This window comes from Telmatherina bonti (assembly GCF_933228915.1).
Source record: "Telmatherina bonti genome assembly, chromosome: 23".
NCBI lineage: Eukaryota > Metazoa > Chordata > Actinopteri > Atheriniformes > Telmatherinidae > Telmatherina > Telmatherina bonti.
This window is the reverse complement of record NC_136632.1, coordinates 28,198,725-28,226,711: the sequence shown is the minus strand read 5'-3', so window position 1 is coordinate 28,226,711 and position 27,987 is coordinate 28,198,725. Positions and strand designations below refer to the sequence as shown.

At 48.1% G+C, this 27,987-nt stretch overlaps 2 protein-coding genes across 3 annotated transcripts in view; both read right to left on the bottom strand.

Moving 5' to 3' along the window:
- Nucleotides 1–8,382, bottom strand: part of lrp6 (low density lipoprotein receptor-related protein 6) — a 30,921-nt gene extending 22,539 nt beyond the window's left edge. For both annotated transcript variants that reach the window (XM_079262975.1, XM_079262976.1), the window contains exons 1-2: nucleotides 8,114–8,382; nucleotides 4,338–4,734 (exon numbers count right to left, since the gene is read on the bottom strand). In XM_079262975.1, coding sequence (XP_079119101.1) covers nucleotides 4,338–4,734; nucleotides 8,114–8,168 — 452 coding nt within the window. In that variant the 5' untranslated portion in view covers nucleotides 8,169–8,382. The remainder of the gene's footprint in view (nucleotides 1–4,337; nucleotides 4,735–8,113) is intronic.
- A 12,101-nt stretch (nucleotides 8,383–20,483) lies between these two features.
- On the bottom strand, nucleotides 20,484–25,444 carry mansc1 (MANSC domain containing 1). Its single transcript, XM_079262813.1, has 3 exons — nucleotides 25,037–25,444; nucleotides 22,590–22,730; nucleotides 20,484–22,364 (listed from the first exon to the last, which is right to left on the bottom strand). The coding sequence occupies exons 1-3, from the start codon at nucleotides 25,281–25,283 to the stop codon at nucleotides 21,073–21,075; spliced, it is 1,680 nt and encodes a 559-aa protein (XP_079118939.1). The 5' UTR covers nucleotides 25,284–25,444; the 3' UTR covers nucleotides 20,484–21,072.
- Nucleotides 25,445–27,987: the final 2,543 nt, after the last annotated feature.

Here is a 27,987-nt window from a genome sequence, read left to right as displayed (position 1 = left end):
CGACGCTGACAGTGCAATGAAAACTAACACCCTACTGAATAGAGGGTGTTTGGGACAAAATAAAAGCCAAAAGAGAACATCTGGGAAGTTTACATGAAACTTTTAAAGTTAGTCTGGAAACTTAAAGTAGATCTCGCTCCCTCCTTTCAGGACTCGTCCAGTCCTGTCAGCATCCTCTGGTGGGAAATGAAAGCTAACGCCCTTCTCCTCACCGCTGCTACTCCTGCTTGCATCCTCCAGTAAACTTTTAAAAACAGGTTTCTATGTGAACATCCAGCTCTCCACACAGGTAAAACTCAGGGACACAATGTCACAGATGTCACCGATTCAACAGATAATTTAGGAAAAACACGGACTGCTAAAACATGCCACCCAATGTCTTCCTAATAAGATCTCTTCTTGTCCTGACGTCAGCAGGTTTAACTTGTGCTAGCTTAAGACAACATGTTTATAACAGTTAAACAACTCCTCGCTCGCTTCTTGCTTTCAGAGTTTTTTCTACAGGAACACCTGGAAAGTCCAGTGTTTGGGTGTCAGACGTCCAGTGTGACCGGGCTGTCAGAAAGAGATGGCGGCATCTGGAGGTATAGTAGCTGCTCGCACGAGAGTCGGCTCAAAGGACTGAAGTTCGTTTGAAACTTCAGAAATTCTTCCACTAGAGCTGCACAATTAATCGTGACAGAATCCCGATCTCAATTCATACTTTTATACGATCTCATTTTCAAATGAAGACGATTTTTACAAATAAGAAAAAAAAAGACCCCGAATGTAGCACATTTCGAACTGGGACATCACCTGCATAAAAACAAGCGCTCCCTCTTTCTCCCTCAACAATGGCAGCGGAGATCCTTAAGCCTGTTCCATCCTCCACGACATGCAAGAACTGAGTTCTTGTTCTCGAGGCTGCAAGAACAAGAAAAAAACGTCTTGTTCGGCAGGTCCATCCATCCTCCAGGAGAAGCAGGTCTGCAGCGGGGAGGGATCATTGCGGGGGGCGATGTCTGTTTTCTGTGCAATGAACCCGGTTGTTACATCCGCCGAGGAGGTTGTTTCCCCGGCGCCTTTTTGCTCAAGATAACTTAAAAGGTTACGGAGGGATTTTTATAAATATTTCAAGAGTTGTTGCAAATGTAAAAATGAAGAACTGATTAAATTCTGGTGGTGATCAGGATCACCGTTCGGATCCAGGAATGTTTTAAAAGGATTCTTTAACATCGTGCTTGGTGGAGGTTTCTGCTCCCGAGTTTCTAGTTTCATATTTAACGAGCAGCTTCATCCACGGCGGGGCGGGTCGTGCACGCGGCAGGGCGGGTCGTGCACGTGGCTGGGTCCGAGTGTTTTAATGTAAAAATGTTGGTACTTTCTCACCACCTCGATCAGCTGTTTTATCAAAACAATTCGTTTTGCCGGCAACAGTAAAAACAGGAAGCAGCAACTCCACTTCCTGCTTTCTCCGTGTTAACCACGCCCACCTCCAATGTCCGACCAATCACACGATACTTCTCGCAGCCCCGCAAGAAAAAAGTTTTGCCAGCCCGGTGTGTCAAGAACTGTCCTCAAACACGTCCGCGAGAACAAAATGACGGCATTTTCTTCTCGGAGCCTCGAGAACAAGAAAAAAGTTCTCGCTTCTCGTGGAGGATGGAACAGGCTTTACACCACGCGACACAGATGGTCGGAAAAAAACTTTCTCGCTGAATCTGGCAACTTTTTTTTTTGTTAAAAGCAACAAATCCAGCGACCTTTACTGGAGTTATTGGAGACGTTTCTGGAGTTTTGGCGACTGACTTGAAAGCACATATTGTTTAGCAGTGACTGTCAGGAACGAGCGGTGGGAGCCTCTCCCCATCATAAAGCACTCCCAGCCGGTCAGTAGAGCAGAGAGGACAAGTCCACGTGCACAGTCACAATGAATAGTGCACGTGCTGATCCCAGCCTGGCTTACAGAGTGGGATGTAAACTATCATCATTTCTGACGTTGTAGGAGAGAGGAATAATGTGGGAGAAACAAAAGGTGAGTCAAAACCATCCTAAATATGTTTAGTACTATGAATAAACTCTTCTGTTTGTTTCTTTCATTTTGCCATTGAAATAGGTTATGCCTGTAAAAAGTAGATTCTGAATCCCTTGAGACCCACATTGCATAAATCACTTTTGTCCTCCATTGTTAAACGTCAGAATATCAAATTTAACCAAAGGACTGCTGTGTGAAGTTTCTAGCTTCATGTCCATATTTTAAAAAACATACCGACCTCTCATCACCTTATGCACAGAAAAAATGTTGTTCTAAATGTTCCTATTAAAATGATTCAGAGGTTGTGCATGTAAGAGAAGACAAGAGAGACATTTATTGTTTTTATGTTCAGTGTCAGCTGTTGCAAAGTTCATTCAATACGTTTAATAAATATTTATGTTGGAAAAAAATCGCGATCTCAACTCTAAGCAAAAACATCCTGATTCTCATTTTATCCAGAATCATGCAGCTCTAGTTTCCACTGTAAGTAAAACACTTTGGGTGATAAAATACCTAATTAACATGTCTATATGTAATATTTGCTAAAACTTCCAACTAGGGGTGAGAAAATCGAATTGAAAAATCGGAATTTTTTTCCCTCACAATTTTAAAATAGATTTTTTTGTTAAAAAAAATCCTTTTTTTTAAAAAAAATAAAATTAATCCACTATAAACTTTTTGTCATTTTCATTGGTTGTATTAATCTTTTCACTCGTCTTCTTGGGCGTTATAGCAGCAGAATGCTGATCTGGCTACTGGGTTGTTTTTTCCTAACTGAAATCAAGAAAAATTAACAAACAAATAGAAGTTTTATTAAAAAAAAAAAAAAAAAGTTTTTTAATCTACAAAAATCATCAATATTGAAGAATTTTGAGAATCGCAATTTAAATCGAATCGGCACCCAAAAAAATCGGAATTGAATCGGGACAAAAGCATCTCGTCACAGCCCTACCTCCAACACAGAGAAATAAAGCAGGAAAGTTTGGCGGCGTTCTGCTTCCTCAGGTCGTCTTCACCTAAATGTCTGAAACTCACACTGATTAATTATGATGTCGGATCAATTCCTTATATGATTATATTAGCAGGGTCCAAGCTGCCGTTTGAGCCGCCATGGGCAGTAGAAGTCTGTTGGCTTCTCGGTGTCCCCTAAAAACCCAACCCAGACCCGGAGCCACCCCACCGAAGCCCTTTCACGTCGGGACAGAAGCTGCTGGTTGGTTCCACCGCTAGCCGTCGCTAACCTCCCCCTGACAACTGATCCAGAACCGGTCACCACCACAACCAGGATCAGCGGTTCAGGAAAGTATTTTCCTCTGAACAACGTGTCCTGGCCGGGCGGGGGTGGGGGTGCAGAGAAATGCCGCCTCTCCACAAGAGCTGCATTGTGTTTGCTACCTGATGCATTCATCATGGCAGCTGAACCGGGTCCAGCTCTGCGTTCCAGCACCCACTTTACAGAACCAGGTTTTGGACCCCTCCCCCTCCAGTCATGGCTTTGTTGACATGAAGGAGATTTCCAGTCGCTCCAGTAGACACATCCTCCTGCATCAGGCTTTCTGTCTGCTTCACTCCTTACGGTTCTGACTGAAACCAGAACCGGGCCACGGTCCGGTTCTGAAGGACAGGAGGAGGAGTTTGGCTGCAGACCGACATCGGCCCGTCAAACATTTTTATTTGGCCTCCAGAACTTCTGTCCAGCAGGAGGAAACCGCGTTTACAGGAAAACTACATTTCCCAGAATCCTTTGAGAGATGATTTTCTGCCGAGTGACGAAGAACGACGGAGGCGAGTCGGTCACACGGCGATGGATGTAAACACGCCGTCACCAACCAGAGGTACAACGTTTACTCTCCTAGTTCGGCTTTACAGCAAGTTTTCCTCCAGTTTCTTCACTTCTTCTTCCTCATCATCATCACGTAGAAGTAACAATCAATAATCACCATGGCCAATAATATCCGACCAATTATCAGCACTGAAGCTTGTAGATGCAGACTGCGTGATGACCGAACTACATGCTAAGGACGCTACACCTGGACCAGAGACGCTACACCTGGACCAGAGACGCTACACCTGGACCAGAGACGCTACACCTGGACCAGAGACGCTACACCTGGACCAGAGACGCTACACCTGGACCAGAGGTCTCCGTCTCATCCAGTTTGTCGCTAGATTTGGATCCCAAAGTTTACGTTTTGACAGCAAATAAACATCGGCTCTAACAACCGATCACTGGTTGCCAGAAGTACAAATAACTGGTACCGGCCCTGAAGGAAGGCAACAGATCTGCCGTCTGCTTCAATCTTTTTGCTTAAAAGAAACTCACCCTCGTTCTGGATCCAAGGCGATGGCTCTGGGTTGGTCCAGCTCCTGCCAGAACAGAACCTTCCTCAACGATCCATCCAGTTCGGACACTTCGATCCGATTGGTTTCCGAGTCCGTCCAATAAAGTTTGCGCCCTAACCAATCACATGCCAGTCCGTCTGGGGAGGCCAGGCCCGGTACCACCGTCTGGACCACTCCGGTTCCCGACTGGTTGAAGAAAGTGCGTTTAATGGCCTCCTCGCTCACATCGCTCCAGTAGATGAGCCCCTGAGAGTAGACGTAGTCCACGGCAGCGGCGTCCTCCAGGCCACCCACCACCACCGTGGCATTGGACTTCTCATGCGACGCGTCGACAATCTGAAGGTCCTGCCGGTTGGCATACAAGAGCAGCGGTTCGGCTGCAACAAAACAGAACTGGTTAGAACAACGGACGTAAAAGTTCCATAAAAGTTATTTTATTCTCATGGCAACCAGTTTTACAGGAAGTGACTTCATCAGCTATACGTCTGAACAGCGGCAGCAGCGTCATGATAGTCTCCCAGTGACACTCCTACCGTCCTAACATGCTAAACATACATGAGCAACGTACAACTGGTTCAACTGTGAATAAACATTGCAAACATGAACTAAACAGGAGTCGCTAATATTAACGTGAAGTCGCGCTGTTCTTTTTAATTTTGTCTTTGGATCCTTTCCAAATGGCGGCCTCTCCACTCTACAACGTGACTGAGGCGATGTTATGTCGAGAGGGCTAGCAGACGTTACGTTGCGGTTAGCCGTTGGTATGGCTCAGAGGAAGTCGCGGCTAGCGGTCAGTAGGGCTGCTCGATGACAAAAGTTATAATCCTGATTATTTTGATTGAAACTGAGATCTGGGTTATTTAACACAATTATCCTGCTTTTACCGCTTATATCGGAACTATTTTACGTTGGCCTGGATGTACGTTTTATACCAAACAACCGCTGTCAGGCTGCAGCGCATTTCTCTCATTCACCTGTTAAAAGACGGCTGATCTGAACCAGCTGGTTAACGCGTTGCTATGGTAACGCCCCGTAACGGAGGGATATTACAGTGTTTAACTGGCCGAACTATGTATAGGAAAATAATGCAGCCAGTTGTCACTGGCAATGGTATAAACTATGTTTAGGTGAACTTCCACAACCTACTGCAGTTATTCTACATTGACCTGCAGCCGGAGCCGACTGAGACTGGCCGCCTGGGAGTGCTTTAGGACGGGAGAGGCTCCCGCTGCTCCTTCCTTACAGTAACTGCAGAACAATATGTGCCTTCAAGTCAGTCACCAAAACACCAGAAAAGTCTCTAATAACTCCAGTAAAAGCTGCTAGATTTGTCGCTTTTAACAAAAAAAGTCTCCAGATTTAGAGAGAAAGTCTCCAAGTTGGCAACAGTGTCTGAATGAAAGCAAAGCGGCTGTGGGAGGAGTTTACAGCACAGCGCTGCAACGCCAGAGACGCTCGATTAGCAGCTGAAGACAGCAGGAGAGGAAACTGCAGAGAGAGAAATAATCACACCCTTTTATTTTTATCATCGATGGAAACCCAGATCGTAGTTCAGATTAAAACCTGATTAATCGTCCAGGTCTTATACAGACCTTTTATCAATACCAGCAGTCAGATCAATGAACTTCTGATTGGTTATAATTATATCAGAAATCAATCTTCACGTCCAAACATGTAAACAATGATGCTAGTTTTATCTTTTAACTGAACTGGGAGCTGCGGAGACGAAAAGGTCGCCCTCTAGTGGCGAGATCCCTCTGCTGAGACCGCCATGCCGTGTTGCTGCGCAGAAACCAAACACCTGTGATCAGCCGCTGCGTCCGGAGTCGGATGAAATGATTAAAGGATAACAAACTAATCTTTCATGTGGATTTTCCTGTTTTTCCTTTTTTTTTTTTTTTAATTAACTTGAACTTTTCTGTGGAAAAATGAGTTCTGAGGAGCTTCTGTGCTGGCTCGTCCAGATGTGGGTTCCAAGCTCCGGGTCTGGAGCCATGTACCCAGGTATGGAGCCCTGCGTCTGGGCCTGGAGCTCTGCCTCCAGGTGTGGAGGTCCAGGACTTTGTTGATGATGGAGGAAAAAATCTGCACGCTCCAGTCTGAGGTACAGAAAGTTTAAGGACACAAACCTTTGGTCACCAACCTTCATCGGGACGGCTTGCCTTCATCCCTGATGCAACTTTGTCGTTGCAGACTGGACCGTGCAGATTTTAGTCCTCTGCTCCAATGAAACTCAGCGGGGGTCTTCAACCGGACAGAAATATGACTTCAGATGTCATAACTCGGACATTTGCCGTGCACCTGAAGAGTTACTGGCTTTGTTAAATAATCAGGAATTGAAATGAGAGTTCGTTCATTTCATTCTGGTGACTATAAACTGGTTCCTTCGTTGTTTCACTGGAAAATAGTTTTAGAAAAAATGTCTTTTCTCCTGTTAATATTCACCCATTGAATAGTTTATTTAATGTTTTCCAGTCAATATGAACTCGATTGTTTTACACTTTGATATTTTACTTTGACAAAAATAAGACCTTCAATGTGTTTTTTTTTTTAAAAAAAAAACTCATTTTGTATTTAAGTTTGAATCAACAATATTTTACCATCAATCTGTTTTTAACTGGATTAAAAGAAAAATATATTCAATTGCTTAAATTTCCCTTCTAAGACAGGTTTTATTTGACACATTGGACGTTTTTATGAGTATTTTTAACCAGGTTAATATAAACATTTTTTAACCCCTGAAAGTCCTGCAAATCTTTTTTTGTTTTGTTTAATTTATTATCATTTTAACTTGAACAAATTTTTATGTCAATATTTACAGTAACAAGTTTAGCAGTTCTTTAAGTGGTAAACTTAAAAAAGAAAATAAGAGTATTTTTCCTCTTTTAATGCGTTTTTCTCTCTAATAACTCAGTTTCTCCCCTCTCTATATTCCTTTATAAACTTTTATGTGTAAAAAATGCTGTTTTATGTTGACTGTCTGATTTCAGCAGGTTCTCCAGCTGAAAGTGTGACGCTGCTCAGAAACCTGCAGATTTAACGCAGATATCTTCATCGTGATGAGGAGGTGAAGCAACCTGTTAGCTTCTCCAGGTTAGCTCCAGCTAACTGACTAGCTCAGTTAGCATTGTTATGCTAAATGCTGCTGATCCCGATGCAGCGCCTTAAAGTTACACAAAATGAAGTTATAAAAGCAGCAGCAGCTAACACCTGGCTGCACACCTGGCTCCAACACAAACCCGGGGACAGAAAACAGCGCGAGCAGAGAGCCAGCAAAGTCTCTGCGGGAATATTTTCCTGGCGAACACTGTTTGCGGTTCCGCTGTTCCAACAGGCTGCTAGCGGGAAGCTAACGCTAGCTCCGCTGTTCCAACTGGCTGCTAGCGGGAAGCTAACGCTAGCTCCGCTGTTCCAACTGGCTGCTAGCGGGAAGCTAACGCTATCTCCTGCGGCTAACGGGAAGCTAACGTTAGCTCCGCTGCTCCAACAGGCTGCTAGCTGGAAGCTAACGTTAGCTCCTGTTGCTAGTAGGAAGCTAACGTTAGCTCCTGCGGCTAGCGGGAAGCTAACGTTAGCTCCTGCGGCTAGCGGGAAGCTAACGTTAGCTCCACTCAGGCCGAACTCCAAAACATCCACCGAAAATCCGCTTCGTTCCGCGGAAAGCAGCGCTTTCTTCTTCCCCGCACATTTCCTACTCCCAGCACACCGTAAACAGGGAAAAACTGCGCCAAAGCACCGTTTGGACCGCAAACTCACCTCGTATGAGAAAATAAAAACTACACAACAACAGACTCAGCAGCACGACTCCCATCTTTCCCCGTTCCTCGGCCCGGCCGCCGCTCCTCCTCAGCGCAGGATTCCCATCGCTGCGGCCGCTTCTCCGGAAGAAAAATGCGAATTTCCAGCAGAATTCCCGTTAAGATTCGGTTCCGATGCGGGCTAGACCTTCCCCGCTTCCATCCCGGGGGGTATGCTGACTGCTGCGTCCGATCAGCTCTCCGTGTGTCTCACATTGTCCTGCAGGAGCTCCGTGTCTCCTTCCGCTGTGAGGAACCCCCCCTCCTCCTCCACAGCTCCCTCCTCCGCTCCACACCGCTGCTTTCTATTGTTCACGTCGCACGCGCAGAAACGCAGATTGTCATAGTGCGGATGCTTCCTGCAGAACCGCAAACAGAAAAGCCGCAAAGAGCAACGAACCTCTCTGACCTGGGGAACATTCAGAGGAACTACTTTATGACACCGACAAGGGCCCCGTGAGACAGGGGCCACAAATTATGCAGATATTCTGATTAAAATAAAAAAGGCACAATAATGGTTTATATATATATATATATATATATATATATATATATATATATATATATATATATATATATATATATATATATATATAAATTATATATATATATATATATATATATATATAAATATATATATATATATATATATATATATATATATATACATATATATATATTAATATATATATTTTAATATATATATATATATTATATATTAATTATATATAATTAATATATATATTAATTATATATATATATATATATATATATATATATATATATATATATATATATATAAACCATTATTATATATATATATATTAATATATATATATATATATATACATATATATATAAATTATATAAATATTAATATTAATATATATATATATATATATATATATATATATATATATATATATATATATATATATATATATATATATATATATATATATTCATATATATATGTATGTGTGTGTGTGTGTGTGTTTATATATGTTTATATATATATATATATGTAGGGCTTTATGTCCCAGGTAGGGTCACCCATGACAAACAGGTGTCTTTGGGAGAGACCAGGCCAAGTACGGCTCATAGACCTCTATGATGACTACAGCCATGGGCAGAAATGTTCCCTTGCACAGACGTGGGTTACCGGTATATGGGCCCCACCCCCAGGTCTGGGGGTGGGGCACGAGTGCGAGCGTCTGGTGACCGGGCCTTTGCCCATGGGGCCCGGTCGGGCTCAGCCTGAAAGGGTTACATGGGCCCCACCTCCCGTGGGCTCACCATCTGCGGGAGGAGCCGTAGGGGTCGGGTGCAATGTGAGCTGGGCGGCAGCAAGAGGCAGGGACCCTGGCGGTCCGAATCCCCGGCTGCAGAAGCTGGCTTTAGGGACGTGGAACGTCACCTCTCTGGTGGGGAAGGAGCCTCAGCTTGTGCGCGAGGTTGAGCGGTTCCAGCTAGATATAGTTGGACTCACCTCGACGCATGGCTTGGGCTCTGGAACCAGAACCCTCGAAAGGGGCTGGACCTTCTTCCACTCTGGAGTTGCTCATGGTGAGAGGCGCCGAGCAGGTGTGGGCATTCTCATCAGCCCCCAGCTTGGTGCCTGCACGTTGGGGTTTACCCCGGTGGATGAAAGGGTAGTTTCCCTCCGCCTCCGGGTGGGGGGACGGGTCCTGACTGTTGTCTGTGCTTATGCACCGAACAGCAGTTCAGAGTACCCACCCTTTCTGGAGTCCTTGGAGGGAGTGCTGGAGGGTGCTCCTTCTGGGGACTCCATTGTTCTGCTGGGGGACTTCAATGCTCACGTGGGCAATGACAGTGAGACCTGGAGGGGAGTGATTGGGAGGCATGGTCCCCACCCCCTCTGAACCCAAATGGTGTTTTGTTATTGGACTTCTGTGCTCGTCATGGATTGTCCATAACGAACACCATGTTCCAACATAAGAGTGTCCATATGTACACCTGGCATCAGGATTCCCTGGGCCGCAGTTCCATGATCAATTTTGTAGTCGTATCGTCGGACCTGCGGCCACATGCCTTGGACACTCGGGTGAAGAGGGGGGCGGAGCTGTCAACTGATCACTACCTGGTGATGAGTTGGCTCAGATGGTGGGGGAGGAAGCCGGTCAGAGCTGGCAGGCCCAAACGTGTTGTGAGGGTCTGCTGGGAACGTCTGGCTGAGTCCCCTGTCAGAGCGAGCTTCAACTCCCACCTTCAGCAGAGCTTCAACCATGTCCCGAGTGAGGCGGGGGACATTGAGTCCGAATGGGCTGTGTTCCGTGTCTCTATTACTGAGGCGGCCAGCTGGAGCTGTGGCTGTAAGGTCGTTGGTGCCTGTCGTGGCGGTAATCCCAGGACTTGTTGGTGGACACCAGCAGTGAGGGATGCCGTCAAGCTGAAGAAGGAGTCCTATCGGGCCTTCTTGGCCTGTGGGACTCTGGAGGCAGCTGATGGGTACCGACAAGCTAAGCGGCATGCGGCTTCGGCTGTCGCAGCAAAAACTTGGGCATGGGAGGAGTTCGGCGAGGCCATGGAGAAAGACTTCCGAGGCTTCGAGGAGGTTCTGGTCCACCATCCGGCGGCTCAGGAGGGGGAAGCAGTACTCCATCAATACAGTGTACAGTGGAGATGGGGAGCTGCTGACCTCAATTTGGGACGTTGTGGGTCGGTGGAGGGAATACTTCGAAGACCTCCTCAATCCTACCAACACGTCTTCCGATGAGGAAGCAGAGCTGGGGGACTCAGGGGTGGACTCTCCTATCTCTGGGGCTGAAGTCACTGAGGTGGTCAAAAAGCTCCTTGGCGGCAAGGCCCCGGGGGTGGATGAGATCCGCCCGGAGTTCCTTAAGAATCTGGATGCTGTGGGGCTGTCCTGGCTGACACGCCTCTGCAGCATCGCGTGGACATCGGGGACAGTACCGCTGGACTGGCAGACTGGGGTGGTGGTCCCCCTTTTTAAGAAGGGGGACCGGAGGGTGTGTTCCAGTTACAGGGGAATCACACTCCTCAGCCTCCCTGGTAAGGTCTATTCAGGGGTCCTGGAGAGGAGGTTTCCGCCGGATAGTCAAATCTTGGATTGAGGAGGAGCAGTGTGGTTTTCGTCCTGGTCGCTGAACAGTGGACCAGCTCTATACCCTCTTTGGGGTCCTGGAGGGGGCATGGGAGTTTGCCCAACCAGTCTACAAGTGCTTTGTGGACCTGGAGAAGGCGTTCGACCATGTCCCCGGGGGCTCCTGTGAGGGGTACTCCGGGAGTATGGGGTACCAGACCCTCTTGTACGAGCTGTCTGGTCCTGTCCTGTCCTTATCCCTGGTGTAAGAGCTTGGTTCGCATTGCCGGTAGTAAGTCGGATTCGTTTCTGGTGAGGGTTGGACTCCGCCAAGGCTGCCCTTTATCACTGATTCTGTTCATAACTTATATGGACAGTATTTCTAGGCACAGCCAAGGTGTTGAGGGGATCTGGCTTGGTGGCTTCAGGACTGGGTCTCTGCTTTTTGCAGATGACGTGGTCCTGTTGGCGTCATCTGGTTGTGATCTCCAGCTCTCACTTGAGCGATTCGCGGCCGAGTGTGAAGCGGCTGGGATGAGAATCAGCACCTCCAAATCTGAGACCATGGTCCTCAGCCGGAATAGGGTGGATTGCCCTCTCCGGGTCGGGAGTCAGGTCCTGCCTCAAGTGAGATCGACAGACGGATCGGTGCGGCGTCTGCAGTAATGCGGACTCTGCGCCGGTCTGTCGTGGTGAAGAAGGAGCTGAGCCAGAAGGCGAAGCTCTCGATTTACCAGTCGATCTACGTTCCTACCCTCACCTATGGTCATGAGCTGTGGGTCGTGACCGAAAGAAGGAGATCTCGTATACAGGCGGCTGAAATGAGTTTCCTCCGCAGGGTGGCCGGGCTCTCCCTTAGAGATAGGGTGAGGAGCTCGGTCATCTGGGAGGAGATCAGAGTAGAGCCGCTGCTCCTCCGCATCGAGAGGAACCAGTTGAGGTGGCTCGGGCATCTGGTCAGGATGCCTCCTGGACCTCCCTGGTGAGGTGTTCCAGGCACATCCCTCTGGGAGGAGATCCCGGGGAAGACCCAGGACACGCTGGAGGGATTATATCTCTCGGCTGGCCTGGGAACGCCTCGGGATCCCCCCGCAGAGTTGGCAAATGTGGCTGGGGAGAGGGAAGTCTGGGCTTCCCTGCTTAGGCTGCTGCCCCCGCGACCTGACCCCGGATAGGCGGCAGAAGATGGAAGGATGGATGTTTCACATATGTATTTTTTTAACGTGTTTTGTGCTTTGTGCAGAATCATTGATGTATTATGCTGACATTTTACTTCTAATAGACATTCAGCTCTTTGTTCAGACATCGCTGGTGTTAAAAAGCTTAATTAATAAATGAATTCATTAATTTATTAAAATGTATTAAAAACGTTGGGTTACTTAATGTAAACCCTGGTTCTTTGATAACAGAGTGAGGTGTTTCACTATGGGAATCGCTTATGCGTGACCAACTATGGAAGCTCCAATGACACCACGTCTGTCTGTGACAGACAGGTTGAGCCGTACCCAGGGCTCCGCCCCCACATACAGATACGGCCAACCAACCCCCTCCTACTCATTCTGGACAGGTTTCTTTCCGTGTCCGTGCAAGACGGGATGAGAAGGTGAAACACCTCACTCTGTTATCAAAGAACCAGGGTTTACGTTAAGTAACCCAACGTTCTTTTTCTAACTTCGCTCGGTGTTTCACTATGGGAGATATAGCCCACTCCTGGATTGCATGAACAATGCCGAAGCGTGAGGAATAGCTACTGACAGGTAAAAGTCAGACCTAACTCCCCACTTCCAGTACCGCGTGAGCCAGAGACGGCTGAGCAACATCCAGCCTGTAAAACCGCACAAATGTGTGTGGTGTGGCCCAACTAGCGGCAGCACAGATGTCTTGAATAGACACCCCTTTAAACAAAGCCCAAGATGTGGCCATGCTCCTGGTAGAATGAGCCCTTATCCCTGTGGGTGGCTGCGCCCCTTTACATCTGTAAGATAGACGTATAGCCTCAACGATCCAGTGTGATAACCTTTGACGAGACACAGGTTTGCCCTTGTGGGAAGTGACCCAGGAAACAAACAGCTGGTCAGATCTTCTGAAGCAAGCTGTTCTGTTCACATAAACCCTTAGTGCTCGCACAGGGCATAATGTGTTTAGCCTCTGCTCCTCCCCCGAGGCAAATGGAGGAGGATGGAATGCCTGCAGTTCCACCGAAGAGCACCTGTATAATGGTTCAATAACCTTAGGCACAAAAGCCGGATTGGGCTGCAGACACACCCTGGTGAACCCTGGACTCCACTGTAAGCAAGAAGGGTGGATTGAAAAGGCATGCAGATCACTGACTCGTTTGGCTGTGGTCAAAGCCAAAAGCAGTGCTGTTTTAAATGAGAGAAACTTCAGTCCCACCCCCTCAATCGGTTCGAAAGGATGCTGAGAGAGGGCATCCAAAACAAGCGACAAATCCCATAATGGAATGAGTGGTTTGGAGACATGTAGTTTACGGCGTGCACCCCTCATGAAACGACACACCAGGGGGTGCTGACCCGCTGGTTTGTCACCAAAGCCGACATGGCAGGCTGAAATTGCTGCTAAATAAACTTTGAGGGTGGAAAAGGCCTTCCCTTTTTCCAACAAATCCTGTAAAAAACAGAGTAGATCTGCAACAGAACACTGGAATGGTGCATGTTGCCGTTCTTCACACCACTTCTCAAACACTCGCCATTTGAAGCTGTAAAGAGAGCGCGTAGAGGCAGCACGTGCATTTTGGATAGTATCAATTACTCCTGGAGAGAGACCAGTAGCATTTAAAATCCACCTTTCAGGGGCCAGGCCCAGAGTGCAACCCGGTCTGGGTAAGGGTGGTAAATCTCCCCCCTTGCCTGAGACAAAAGGTCCCTGCGGATGGGGAGAGACCATGGTTCCGCAGTTAGCATTTGAATTATCTCTGCTACCCAGGGTTTGGATGGCCACCAAGGAGCTACCAGGATCAGTGCCAGACCCTGCTCCCTCACTCTGGTTAAGGTGGGGGGGATCAGGCTGAGAGGTGGGAATGCATACAGCAGCACGTTTGGCCATGGGTGGGCTAAAGCATCCATCCCTAGTGGCGCGTCTGGCTCGGATAGGGAGAAAAACAGTGGGCAGTGGGTGTTTTCCCATGAGGCGAAGAGATCTACGGCGGCTCGGCCGTACCTCTGCCATATCTGCTCCACCACTTGAGGATGGAGTCTCCATTCCCGTACAGGGGGTTCCCCCTCGACAATAAATCTGCACCCCTGTTCAAGACTCCTGGTACGTGAGTTGCTCGAACGGACAGAAGTCTGGAGCTGCACCACACTATAATCTTCCTGGCCAGCTTGTGCAGGTGTAGTGAGCGGGTCCCACCCTGACGGTTTATGTAGGCTACCACCGTGGAGTTGTCCGTCTTCACCAGGACATGACGGCCCTCCATGTGGGGTAGAAAGTGTCTCAGAGCCAGGAATACTGCCTGTAGCTCCAACATATTTATATGAAGGCGGGCCATCTTCTGTGACCAAACGCCATTCACCACTCTGCCCATCATGGTTGCGCCCCAACCTTTCAAGGAAGCGTCCGTTGTCGGGGTAACCCTGGACGACACTGCGCCGAGCGGCACTCCCGCAGTGAGAGTTGTTGGCGCTCTCCATGGCAAAAGAGCAGCCATACACGCCGGTGTGATCTTCACACCGCGGCGGAGATGACGGCGGGTGCACATCCGCAAAGACGCGACCCACCGCTGAAAATCTCTCATCATCAAAAGCCCGAGCTGTACCACCGAAATGACCGATGCCATTAGACCGAGCAGACGCAGGCAAAGTCTGAACGTCACGACTTTCCCCAGCCGAAAGCGAGTCATGCACTGGGTGAAAGACGCGATCCGCCCCTCTGACAGAGTGACCCGATATGACATGGAGTTTATTTTGAGCCCCAAATATTCCGTACACTGAGCCGGAATTAGACGGCTCTTTTCCCAGTTTAATTTGAAACCGAGATCGATTAAATGACTTATCACAGCCTTGGAATCCCTGATCGCCTGTGTCTGTGACTGGGAGCAGACCAGGTAGTCGTCTATGTAGGAGAAGATCCTGATGCCGCTGTTCCTCAGTGGAGCCAGTGCTGCATCCACACACTTGCTGAATACCCGTGGGGCTAATGACAGCCCGAACGGCAAGGCTTGAAACTCGTAGGCTGTGCCCCGATAAGCAAACCTGAGAAACTTTCTGTGTGGAGGATATATGGCGATGTGGAAATACGCATCTGAGAGATCGATTGTCACAAACCAATCTCCTGGGCGGATAGAGCGGCAGAGTGTTTAGTGTGTCAACATTCTGAACGTATACTTTCTTAAGTGTCTGTTTAACACACGTAGATCTAAAATAGGTCGGAGCGATCTCCCGTCCTTTTTCGGGATGAGGAAATACCGAGAGTAGAAACCCTGACGACTTTCTTCGTCTGGGACTACTCTGACCGCTCTTTTGTTCAGCAGGGCAGCTATTTCGTCCTGTAGGACGTGAGCTGAATCGCCGCTGGTCGCTGATGTTAACACACCTTTGAATCTGGGTGGTTTGATCGCGAATTGAAGTCTGTATCCCTGGCAAATAGTCCCCCTGACCCAGGGATGCACTGCGCATGCGCGCCACTTCTCTGCCCGGGCAGCCAAAGTGTCGCACTCTTGTGACGTCACGCTGGCGATGCTGTCGGTCCTGTTGCGAAGGGCCGGAGCGCCCTCCGTTGGTGACAACAGGGACCAACAGCCTTTTTCTCTTATTCTGTTTATTTTTTGTGGGGGGCATTCTGCCCTTGGCAACATGCCTGGCTGCAGAAATGCACGCTTTATTTTGTTTGTCACCCCCTGTCTGGAACAAACTGAACTGGGACACTGTGTCGTGCTTGGTGACACTGACAAAAGTGTTTTTGCAGGCATGAAGATCTGAACTTTGTTCCACCTGCATCTGAGTCTCTGCTCTCTGCTGTGGAGACTGAAAAAGGGCTCCTGATGAACTGGTAACCACAGGAGCCACTGAACATTGAAGAACTGGGCCGAGTCCATCCTCGGTCAGTTTTCTTTTCTTCCAAGGAGGGGGGGACAGTGAACACTGGGGTGTTAGGTCGCCCGCTTCTTCTTCCCCTCCCCGGGGTGGGATGGGCGGTTTCTCGCTGCGACTGCCGCGAAGGAATGTTTACCCCATGGTCTTGGGTTCTCAGCTTTGTGAGGTGGGTTTGATTGCCCACCTCCATGTCTCTGTGTTTTCACCCCACTCCGGTGCCCTCTTGCAGCTGCAGCAGCAGCTGCAAAGCCAGGCCTGGGAGCCTGTGGGGGAAGAGGGTTTGGCTTACGTGGGAGACAGAGGTTGAAAGCTTCACCCTCCTCTTTTCTGCGGGTGCTTGTCTCCCTCATTTTCTCCAAAGCTGGTCCAAAAAGCCCTTTGGCTGGATCATAGGTAGCATCCATGACCTCAGCTTTTTGGGAATCACCCAGGCCCGACAGGTTTAACCACAGGGCCCTTTCACCAGAGACAGCTAGTCCCATAACCCGACCAGAGCCCTGGACTGCTCCCCTGGAGGAGCGGAGGATGAGATCGTTAACCACACAAATTTCATCCCACAGAACTGGATTAGGTGATCCAGAGTCCAGCTGACGGCCCATCTCCTCAAGGATCTCAGCCTGATATGCAGACAGCAGCGTGACTGCGTTGAGGGAGCACACTGACTGTGCAGCATACTTGTACATCCTCTGATAAATGGATGCTGTGAGGCGATCCATCTTACTGGGGAGAGAGACACTTGAGGATGCTGAGAGTGACTTGCGGTTTGGATGAAGGTGATAAGCCACTGAAGGCTCCACCGCTGGGGGCTCAGCCAACCCCAGCTCAACCATACCTTGCACTTCCAGCTTAGAGCAGCCTTTGGTGGGAAGCTTGCTCTTGTAAGGGCTTGACCAGTAACGGCTCATTTCCTTCATGCAAGCAGGAACTGCTGGTAGCAGTTGCTTGGCTGGTGGCAGGGCTGGTGGAAGTCTCTTGCCATCATACAGATCTCTTTCTGTCCCTTCAGCATCCTGAGCTGCGGGCCATGGGATTCCGAGCCGCGCAGATGCACGTTTACATACATCGTATAAACTGCTGTCTGCTGCAGGGGGCATTTCTGCCCCGCTGGCTGGCCGTGAAGGCTGGGCTGGGAAGGTGGAGTCATCCTCCTCTTCCTCCATGTCGTTCATCTCGAGGAGGTCAGAGTTAGCATCGCACTCTGCGTCCTCGTTAACCGGGTCGAGCCCTCCATCGTCGAGAATTCCCTCGAAAAGTGGAGGCATGACCGGGGACTCCTCTTCCATCATGTCCGCCCTGCTCGTGGTGGCTCACGGCTGATGGATGTCACCTGGAGCCACGGCAGTGGTCCCGGCAAGAGAGGGGTCCTGGTTGTTCGCTACCGCCACCCTCAGTCTCCTTTCGAGGATCTTTTCGGGCATGGCGGAGCAGTGGGAGCATTCCTGCGGGTTAGCTAGCGAGTTCTGGGCGTGTTTAGTGCCCATGCAAACTATGCACATCGGATGAGGGTCCCTGCCCGAGATGGAGGCCCCGCACGACGCAGGGCACGGGCGGGATGCAGCCTCCTTAGGTTTCGGTTCCGACCCTTTGGCGGGGGTGGCAGCCGTAGCCATAGCAGGAATGCGGGGAAGAAACAGGCTCGTCATAACACGTTAGTCTGTTCGTGAGCGCCAGTCGGATGGTTATTTCCGAGCTTACCACTTAATGTCCGAGTCAGCTCGCGTTAGCTAAAGCAGACGGTCTTGCTAACAAGTTAATGTCAGACCAACAACAGGCTCACCTTGACGCATTAGCCCGAGTCACACGGGAGTCAGTAGACCGCTTGTTAAAGACGGTTGGACGCAGCTTGCTTTACGCAGTTGCCTATCCGACGACCGTGCAACTAACGTCTTACTCAACACGGTTGCAGAGCAGAGCCAGGAACTGCGTTCGGCGACGTGCTCCTGTGACGGGACGCCTGCGAACAGTTAAACAGTAGACCAAGCTAGTCCGACCGCGCTGAGGCAGCTTCGCTGTAGTTCCGCACGGGAAGAAAGCAAGAATGAGTAGGAGGGGGTTGGTTGGCCGTATCTGTATGTGGGGGCGGAGCCCTGGGTACGGCTCAACCTGTCTGTCACAGACAGACGTGGTGTCATTGGAGCTTCCATAGTTGGTCACGCATAAGCGATTCCCATAGTGAAACACCGAGCGAAGTTAGAAAAAGAACGTAACTGAATCCTGTTCAGTATATTATATTGTCCAAAATTATATTTTATTCCTTCTAGAAATAAACTGTTCCTTCACGTGTCTGGTACAAACAGCAGAATTTAATAAAGTTATTTTCAATAGACTCTTTTCCCTGCAGGAGAATAAATCCCGTCTCATCTTATCCTTTACTTCTGATTCAAAGCATTCTCTCAATCGTTTCCTTTTTCTCTGATGTGAAACAGATTTCAGAATAAAAGCAGTGTGCAGGAAACGCGGCATGTGCTCAAAAATCACAACTTGTTTAATCTTTGCAACAAAACATCAAAGTCCAAACTTATGCAAAAACATTACTTCACAAAACAAGACCAAAGTATCACCATCGTGAAAGTAATCAGAGTACAAATCTAAGCAGCATCAGTTCACGCTGCTGTCGCCCCCTGCTGGTCAGCTCACGCTACAGCAGTCCAATACAAAGGTGCTCATTATAGGAAAATAGTGCGCAGCCAGTGTCCCTCTGCTGAGAAAAACCACCGAACATCTCAAAAGAAGCAGAATATATTTATGAAACCCCCACAGGATGCAGTAGTGCAGCGTTTCAGAGGATTGCCTCCATCTCAGGAATCCTGGTGAAGAAGTAGAAAAACAACACAGTGGCAGCGACGTGAAGACATGCAGGTGTTTACAGGAGGAGCTTCTGAGTCTGTATTGCTGTTGGTTCTCCTGCTGGGAAAGGAGGAAGGAGTCTGGACGGAACCGCCTGAAGCTCGGTTCAGTCTGAAGAATAAAACTGCAAAATGGTCAGAAAATAACCCCCGCGTGCTCAGCTGTCCTCCAGCAAGGCAGAACTTGGGTTTATTAGTCACGGACAGATTTTATTAACCCTTTAACAACCTGATATGTTGAAGATCAGTGGAAATAAACCCGCCTGAGACCATGTGGTTCAGGTCTGTCATCCATGTCCTCCTATTCCTCTTGCAAATTCTCTCAATTTAATTATTATTATGATCTTATTCACTGTAATTTTTATGACTATTGTCCAAAAGAAAAGTAAAAATATGCAAAGAAACATTTCTCAGCTGCTGTTTTGCTTTAAAGGGTTAAACTTGTGAGTTTCCAGTCAGATTCAGATGAAAATGTTTAATTTCTTTTCTATGAATGAGCTGCTCTTCAAACTGCAAAAATCAATTCTCAGAAACATGAATCAGTTGAAAATATTTCTGTTTTTACAAAATAAAGTCAGAATTTTATCCTTTTTATTTTGTTTGTTTTCAAATGTTTTTATTTATATATAAATGTTCATGAAAACTGATGAGTTGTCCAACACGGAACGGGGGGGGGGGGGGGGGGGGGGGTGGGGGGGGGGGGGGGGGGGGGGGGGGGGGGGGGGGGGGGGGGGGGGGGGGGTGGGGGGGGGCTAACTAAAAAAAGCCCCCCCCCCCCCCCCCCCCCCCCCCCCCCCACAAAAAAAAAAACTGATGAGTCGCCTAACTCCTAACTCCACCAATAAAAAGGTTACGGGTCCTAAGTTTTCCGAAAAAACACGATCGGTCATGTCATGTTCGGAGTCTAAAACAACGTTAAATAGTAAAAATATTGGTGTTGTTTTTTTCCAACAGATGAAGATTTAAAATGTTTTTTTTTTTATAACGCTTTTCATCAGAAACATAAAAAAAGAAACAAATTTAGTTTGAGCTGTTTAGAAATTTAAGTATTGCAGCTGATTCCTAAAAAACCTATCAAATCTGACAGACGAAGGGTCTGTGATGATGACGGCGAGCGGAGCCTAAACTGAAAAAGATTCAAACTTTGGATCAAAGATCTAAAAATCCTCCACTGTCGGATTAAAGTCTTATTAAAACCTAAAAGGATTCATTTCTAAATTTGATCGATTTATTGCCAAGTGAATTGATGAGTCATCCTCCAAAGGGGGCGGGACCAAACTACACTAGTAAAAAGCAGAGTTTCTTTAACGATTATTTGCCCCGCCCCCCAAACAGGAACAGACAAATCTTCCAGAAAAACAAATATACTAAATTCAAACAAATTAAGATTTTATCAAGTTTGTTTCAAAGTTGTTTTCCATACTATTCAGTTCTAACATGTTCTTTCCGGTTTATTACGCTTTAAACTGAAACTCTGATGACTCGTCTGACACCGGCTGGCGGGCGTCTCTGCACAAATGAAAAGCAGCGCCTGGATGGTTGGGTGTCCAATCAGAGCACAGATCCTATGACTGAACAGGAAAACTTCAGGATGGACGTGACAGACGGTTGGGTTCAGGCTTTGGGTGCTGAGCAACCAGAGCAGCCAATTCATGAGAAATTTGTTCGTGTTTGAAACGTGGTCTGACGTTGTTTGTTTTTACAGGGATTCCTTCAGGAAATCTGAATTGTTATCAATATGTTTACTTTAGGTTCGCAAATTAAACTAAAAATAATGAAGCAAATTTTAAAAGTGCAGAATAAAACATCTGATATTTGCATGAAACGATGACGATGATGAAGAGCATGATATCAATGTAATATTTCCTTTAACATCACATTTATCGTCAGAAATGCCTCGCTTCGGATAAAATACAGTTGAACGAAGGATGACAGATGCCAGATCGTTTCCTTCCCTTCACACCTCATAGTGAAGGTCGTTCAGCTCCAGTCTCGTGTAATGGCGGCGGTCGAAGGACTCCATGGCCTTCCGGCCACCAACGGCCAGAGCCAGCATCAGCACGGCCAGTCCCAGCACCATGAATGCCACCACGCCGGTCTTTACCACCCCCTGCGCTGCTACCACCTTCCCCCCGCTGGAGCTGGGATTCTGGTGGGCGTGGTCTACCTGGTGGGCGTGGTCCGTTTGAGGGGCGTGGTTCGACATGAATGGTTGGCTGGTTTGGGGTACATGGTCTGGCCAAAGAGGGTGGTCAGATTCGGGTGTGTGGTCTAAGTGGAGAGGGTGCTCGGGTTGGGGGGCGTCGTCTGATTGTAGGGGTTGGTCAGGTTGGGGGGCGTCGTCTGATTGTAGGGGTTGGTCAGGTTGGGGGGCGTGTTCTGATTGTAGGGGTTGGTCAGGTTGGGGGGCGTGTTCTGATTGTAGGGGTTGGTCAGGTTGGGGGGCGTGTTCTGATTGTAGGGGTTGGTCAGATTGGTGGGCGTGTTCTGATTGTAGGGGTTGGTCAGGTTGGTGGGCGTGGTCTAATTGTAGGGGTTGGTCAGGTTGGTGGGCGTGGTCTGGTTGTAAGGGGTGGTGGGGGGCGTGGTCTGATTGTAGGGGATGGTCAAGTTGGGGGGCGTGGTCTGATTGGGGGACATCTTTGGGTGTAATGATTAGACTTGGTTCTGGAGTCTTTCTGGTGGTGGTGCTGGTAGGCGTGGGGGGTGATGTAGTAGTGCTGGTAGTCGTGGTGGGTGGTGTAGTAGTGCTGGTAGTTGTGGGGGGTGGTGTAGTTGTGGTGGTAGTAGTGGTGGGTGGTGTTGTAGTGGTGGTGCTAGCTGGTGTAGTCATAGAAACGGGGGCAGAGGTGGTTGTGAGAGCAGTTGTAGTGCTTGTGGTGGGTGCTGCAGTGGGTGTAGTTGTACTGGTTGTAGGCTGAGGTGTTTCCGTAGCTCTACGCTCCGGCTCTTTGCCGGCTGTTGCGACAGGAAGTGATGTGGTGGAGCTCGAAGGGGGCTGGGTGGTGCTGACTTGGTGAGATTTCCCTTTTTTGGTGGTTTTATTTTGCTTTTTGCTGGTTTTGTTTTGTTTTCTGGAGGAGATGGTGGGAGGAGGTGTAGCTGTTGTTGAGGGTCGAACCACTGGCATTGTGGTGATGACGATGATGCGAGGAGGTTCTGTGGTGGGTGGAGCCATGGCTGTTGTGGTTGATGTGGTGGGTGGTGTGGTTGGGGTGCTGGGCCTCAGGATGGGAGGATGACTCAAACCTGCAGGAGGAAAAACCGACATGATGAGCCGCTAACAGCCCGCTGTGATTTAACAGTTAATTTGTCCAAAACTGAAGTGAGAAGCAGAAAATTACTCATTAAGTAGAAATGCAGTATGCAAATGTTGTGATGTCACTGTGATGTCATCGGGTACCGGCTGTGACTTAGACCAGGAAATGGATTTAAAATAAAATTGTTTGCGAGGAAATGAGGAGAAATCTTCACCTTTGTAGATGTCGTAGGTGTTGATGCCATCCTGAGTCTTCATTAGAGGACAGTCCTGCTCACTCTGACAGTGGAACAGGATGCAGTTATCATCACCGGGAACTTTGATGGAGTTAAACACGGCCATGTTGCATCTGGCACCTTCACAAACACAACATTTGGATCTTCAAACACATCATCGGACACAGATGGTGTCTTTTTCTCTGACTTTCAGCTCTGAGAAAAAAGTAGTAAATCTCAGCTCCTCGTCTGGTGTTTTAAGGCTTCGTTCACATGCAGGTGTCCATGCTCACATCCTGGTAACTCACATCATCCGTTCAATGGAGACCTCACACATCCATTTAGGATGGACGCAGACGGACGGACACGCAGACGGACGGACACGCAGACGGACGGACACGCAGACGGATGGACACGCAGATGGATGGATACGCAGATGGATGGACACGCAGATGGACGGACACGCAGACGGATGGACACGCAGATGGACGGACACGCAGATGGACTGACACGCAGACGGATGGACACGCAGACGGACTGACACGCAGACGGATGGACACGCAGACGGATGGATACGCAGATGGATGGACACGCAGACGGACGGACACGCAGACGGATGGACACGCAGACGGACGGACACGCAGATGGATGGACACGCAGACGGATGGATACGCAGATGGATGGACACGCAGACGGACGGACACGCAGACGGATGGACACGCAGATGGATGGACACGCAGATGGATGGACACGCAGACGGACGGACACGCAGACGGACGGACACGCAGACGGACGGACACGCAGACGGACGGACACGCAGACGGACGGACACGCAGATGGACGGACACGCAGATGGATGGACACGCAGACGGACGGACACGCAGACGGACGGACACGCAGATGGATGGACACGCAGATGGACGGACACGCAGACGGACGGACACGCAGACGGATGGACACGCAGACGGACGGACACGCAGACGGACGGACACGCAGACGGACGGACACGTAGACGGACGGACACGCAGGCGGACGGACACGCAGGCGGACGGACACTCAGGCGGACGGACACGCAGACGGACGGATACGCAAACGGACGGATATGCAGACAGACAGATACGCAGACGGATGGACACGCAGATAGACAGACACGCAGACGGATGGATACGCAGGCGGACGGACACGCAGACGGATGGACACGCAGATGGATGGACACGCAGACGGATGGATACGCAGACGGACGGACACGCAGACGGACGGACACGTAGACGGACAGACACACAGACAGATGGATACGCAGACGGACGGACATGCAGACGGACGGACACGTAGACGGATGGATACGCAGACGGACGGACACGCAGACGGATGGACACGTAGTTTTCATTTCATTTGTCTCCTGCGTCGGTTACGTAAGTAAGTTGTTCCATTTTCAGACAGCTAAGCTATCCGTTTTTTCATGCAGAAAATGGAGCAATACCACCGACAACCCCAGGGGGCAGTGTTGGGTTGTGTTGCTGAAACAACCAGCGAAAGGAACAACCCAGAGAAGAAGACGAAGAGGAAGGAGACGACGCAGCACCTGATGGAGTTGAGAAGACGACGTTGAGGACACAAAGTGTCGTGGTTTTCATCTTCTGCTGTTTTGTTTTTTTTTATTTCCTGAAATAAAGGTTGCTTCGGTCGGAACCGATCAGACATGACTCTGATTTCAGACCACGTCAGGAAGCCGCCGGCGTTGGCCTGAAACTAAAATCAGATCTGCGTCGGTCTCACCGTCATTAAAAACTTGATTTGAATCGCAGACGAGCAAAAAAGTTGTGACTGAGCTGCGTTGTGAATGAAGCCAAAGTCGTCATTTACTGTAAAGCTAGTCCTAAGTAGCTAATTAGCATGACCGTTCATTATCAATAACTTATCAATAACGTATTTATAACGGCTCCATGCTGATGTTTTCCTGGCAGGGTAAAATACGGAAGTGTTGCATTCAGGGTCGGTACGTAACAGCAGGGTTTAGACCCTTGCTTCATACACTGAGTGGAAAATGGCTGCTCCAGCATTTTACTCTTTTTTATTTTTTATTGTTTTTAGGTTTTAGCTTGTTTCCCTCTCATTGGTCAGACACGGTGGCTGGATTAGGCCCCGCCCACACGCCATATGGGCGGGGCCTCAGTCGACAAAGCATCTCCATGTGTGTAAAATTCTGACGCAGTAAACCATCCGCTCGGTGTGTTCTCTGTGGGTTCTCCGGCTTCCTCCTACCATCCAGGCATGATGTTACTGTACGTTTTGTCTTGCAGTGTGAATGCTTCTTTGTCTCTTTGTGTGGTCCTGAGGCAGACTGGAGACCGATGTTTTCCTCCTTCCTGGCTCACATTCTGGTGTATCCGGAACATTTGGAGCTAAATAAGTCACATAAGAATATGAAATAGGAAGTCTGGGCTCACCTGGTCGGACTTCCTCTGAGCAGCAGGCGAGGACGCAGTCTCTCTCGGATCGGACCGCCCGGGCATCCGTGGCCGTTGTGGATTTGCTCATGGCTACTCTGACGTTGACAGTGACCCCCTGATGCTGTCTGGAAAAACATGTCTCTGGTTCCAGAGCCCACGCAGGAAGTGACATCATCATTGCGACCGCGGCGGAGACAAGCAGGCCGAGTTTCGGCGAGGTGGAGAAAATAGCTGGAGGAGTCATGGCCACGGCAGATCCAGGCGGACTGGAGAGGGCGTGGACTTCAGGGTTCTACGCAGCTGATCTGCAGAGAGTCATGTGACAGGAAGGTCAGATCAGAACCAAGCTGCACCGGCAGGATCCAGGTGATGTTGGTTCTGCTGGGACCGGCGAGTATCCCAGATCCGCCTCTCAACCACAAAGAGCAAAATTACACACAGATCTGTGGAGAGAAAATAGAAACCTAAAAATAGAAGCAGCTCCTGGAGGAGATGGAGAGGCTGCTTCCATTTTTAGATCTGCGAAGGAGGTCAGAAAACTGGTTCGGATCCAGAACCAGGACCAGGACATACTGAAGGAGATATTCGACCCAGACATGGACCTGAGCAGGTATCTGGACCTGCTGGGAGCCCATCGTTCACAAGAACCGGCTGCTGGGTCACGAACTGGTTTAGTTATTAGTTGCTGATAAACTCAATAAAATTGAATATCTAAAGAATGATGTCAAAGGTCCGTAGCAGAGACCGGCGCCCAGACCTGTCAGTGGATGGACAGCCCACTGAGGCTGAAACTAAACTATCTGGAGAATATAAAACTAAAGGCATGAAATCGTTCAGATTTAATGTTTTCAGCCTTAGTTTACAGCATCATTATGACAGAGTTATTTTCAGGTTGCACCGGGTCGTTTTGAAGTCATATTGGGCGGTTTTCAGATTATATTGGGGGCTTTGGAGTAATATTGGGGAGTTTTGAAGTTGTATTGGGCTGTTCTGAGGTCATATTGGGTGGTTTTAATGTCATATTGGATGGTTTTGAAGTCATACTGGGCGGTTCTGCTGTCATATTGGGTGGTTCTGAGGTCATATTGGGCAAGAGGAAGTGTGAATGGTCATATTTTTATTAGGGATGGGAGAAAGCTGAAATTAATAATCAGTTCTGCGCAGGACTCTGTGTGGATGTTCAGAGGAACTGATCCATTTAAAACTTTCTAATAAACTGAGTTCAGGAACAAATGATGTCAGTTAAAGGACACCAAGACTGGTGTTATGTTCCTGTTGTTTGAAACCAGTTAAAAGACGAGCTACAACATTATGATACAAGCTACCAAATGCCACATTACAGAAATCCAGGCGAGACGCAATCAAAGCAGCAAGAACTTTAAATCTTTCAGAAGGAACTTGGTTTTTACCTCAGAAACCACCTAAATTGGGGAGTTTTCACCTCAGAAACCCCTTAAACTGGTGAAAAGTAGTACTTAAAATCCCTGAAAATAGACCCCAACCATACGGAGGGAAAAGCAGTGGTCCTACGCCGGAACTTTGGGGTACACCACAAGGACGCAGGTTGCAGGAAGATGAATAATTACTGAACGAAGATAAATATCTGATCAGGATCTGCTGGATCAAAGGCTGCAGACGGGTTTAAAAGCACTAAATCAGCTTCGTTTTCTGAGTCAGCTGTTAAAATAAGGTCATTACAACTAATAGGAGCTGTGACCTGATTTCAAACATCTTTTACAGACGTCTGAAACTATCTGGATGTCTGTTTGGAGCGAGATTTTCTTTCCATTCAAAGCTCTATGTCAGCAGCTGACATTAACTATTTTTATACAGTGAAAATATGAAAGTTGTTGCCAGCAGCGTAAAAAAACTTCTTCTCCTTGTCCAATAAACAATGTCACAACTTCAAACTGCTCAAGGACGACTGGACATGCCTGCGAGACAGAAAGACTCAAAAAGACATTTCCCCTACAAGGACATTCAATTAGCTCTCATGGGGAGGCCATAACGTGACCAGAGAGAAAATGTAAAATATTTGCGATTAAAATGAGAATTTGTAGGGTTAGGGTCGAAAGGCAGGGACTCACCAGACTGATCGTGTGAACCGTCCTCCAGACGTTCAGCCGCTCTTTGAGTCCACAGTTCACGGATAAGGACTTTAGACGGTCTCCTGCGAGGAACACAGTGGTGTTATTCATCTTATCAGCTTCCCGGCTGCTGCGTATTGATCCATATCAGCACCGTTGTAACCGGCTGTGCCTTGGTCCTCACATCTGGAGCGTGTTGTGACCAGACATGCTGCATGTGTGGAACTTTACAGAAAAAATTAGCCATAGATTTTTCTATGTTTAAATTCACATACGCACCAGAAAAACGGTAAAATACATTTAATAAGGAGTGTTAGAGTTTAAAACCATTTAAAATAAAAAATTATACCATTTGATATCCTGATGTAATAAACTGAAACTGCTGTGTCCAAAACATCCATTCTGTTTTCACAGCCATTGTTTTTCCTCAACGTCACATGATTAGGGTAGCCTAATGTGAGAGCTCACAGTCTTAGCATTAGCTGCTAATGTGAAATCCTGTGATGTTAGCATTAGCTGCTAATGTGAAATCCTGTGGTGTTAGCATTAGCTGCTAAGGAGAAATAAATTGATATTAGCATTAGCTGTTAATGTGAAATCCTGTGATGTTAGCATCAGCTGCTAATGTGAAATTCTGTGATGTTAGCATTAACTGCTAATGTGAAATCATGTGGTGTTAGCATTAGCTGTTAATGTGAAATACTGTGGTCTTTGCATTAACTGCTAATGTGAAATCCTGTGATTTTAGCATTAGCTGCTAAGGAGAAATAATTTGATATTGTTAATGTGAAATAATATGGTGTTAGGATTAACTGTTAAAGAGAAACCATTCAATATTAGCATTAGCTGTCAATGTAAAAT

Bases quoted from the DNA above. Each gene is read 5' to 3' on its own strand.
- mansc1 (XM_079262813.1), bottom strand. From the start codon at position 25,283: ATGACTCCTCCAGCTATTTTCTCCACCTCGCCGAAACTCGGCCTGCTT. The intron at 22,731-25,036 runs GTGAGCCCAGAC...GTGTTTGTGAAG, and splicing joins CTCAGAGGAAGTCCGACCAG to GTGCCAGATGCAACATGGCC. The intron at 22,365-22,589 runs GTGAAGATTTCT...TTCCTCCTGCAG, and splicing joins CACCTACGACATCTACAAAG to GTTTGAGTCATCCTCCCATC.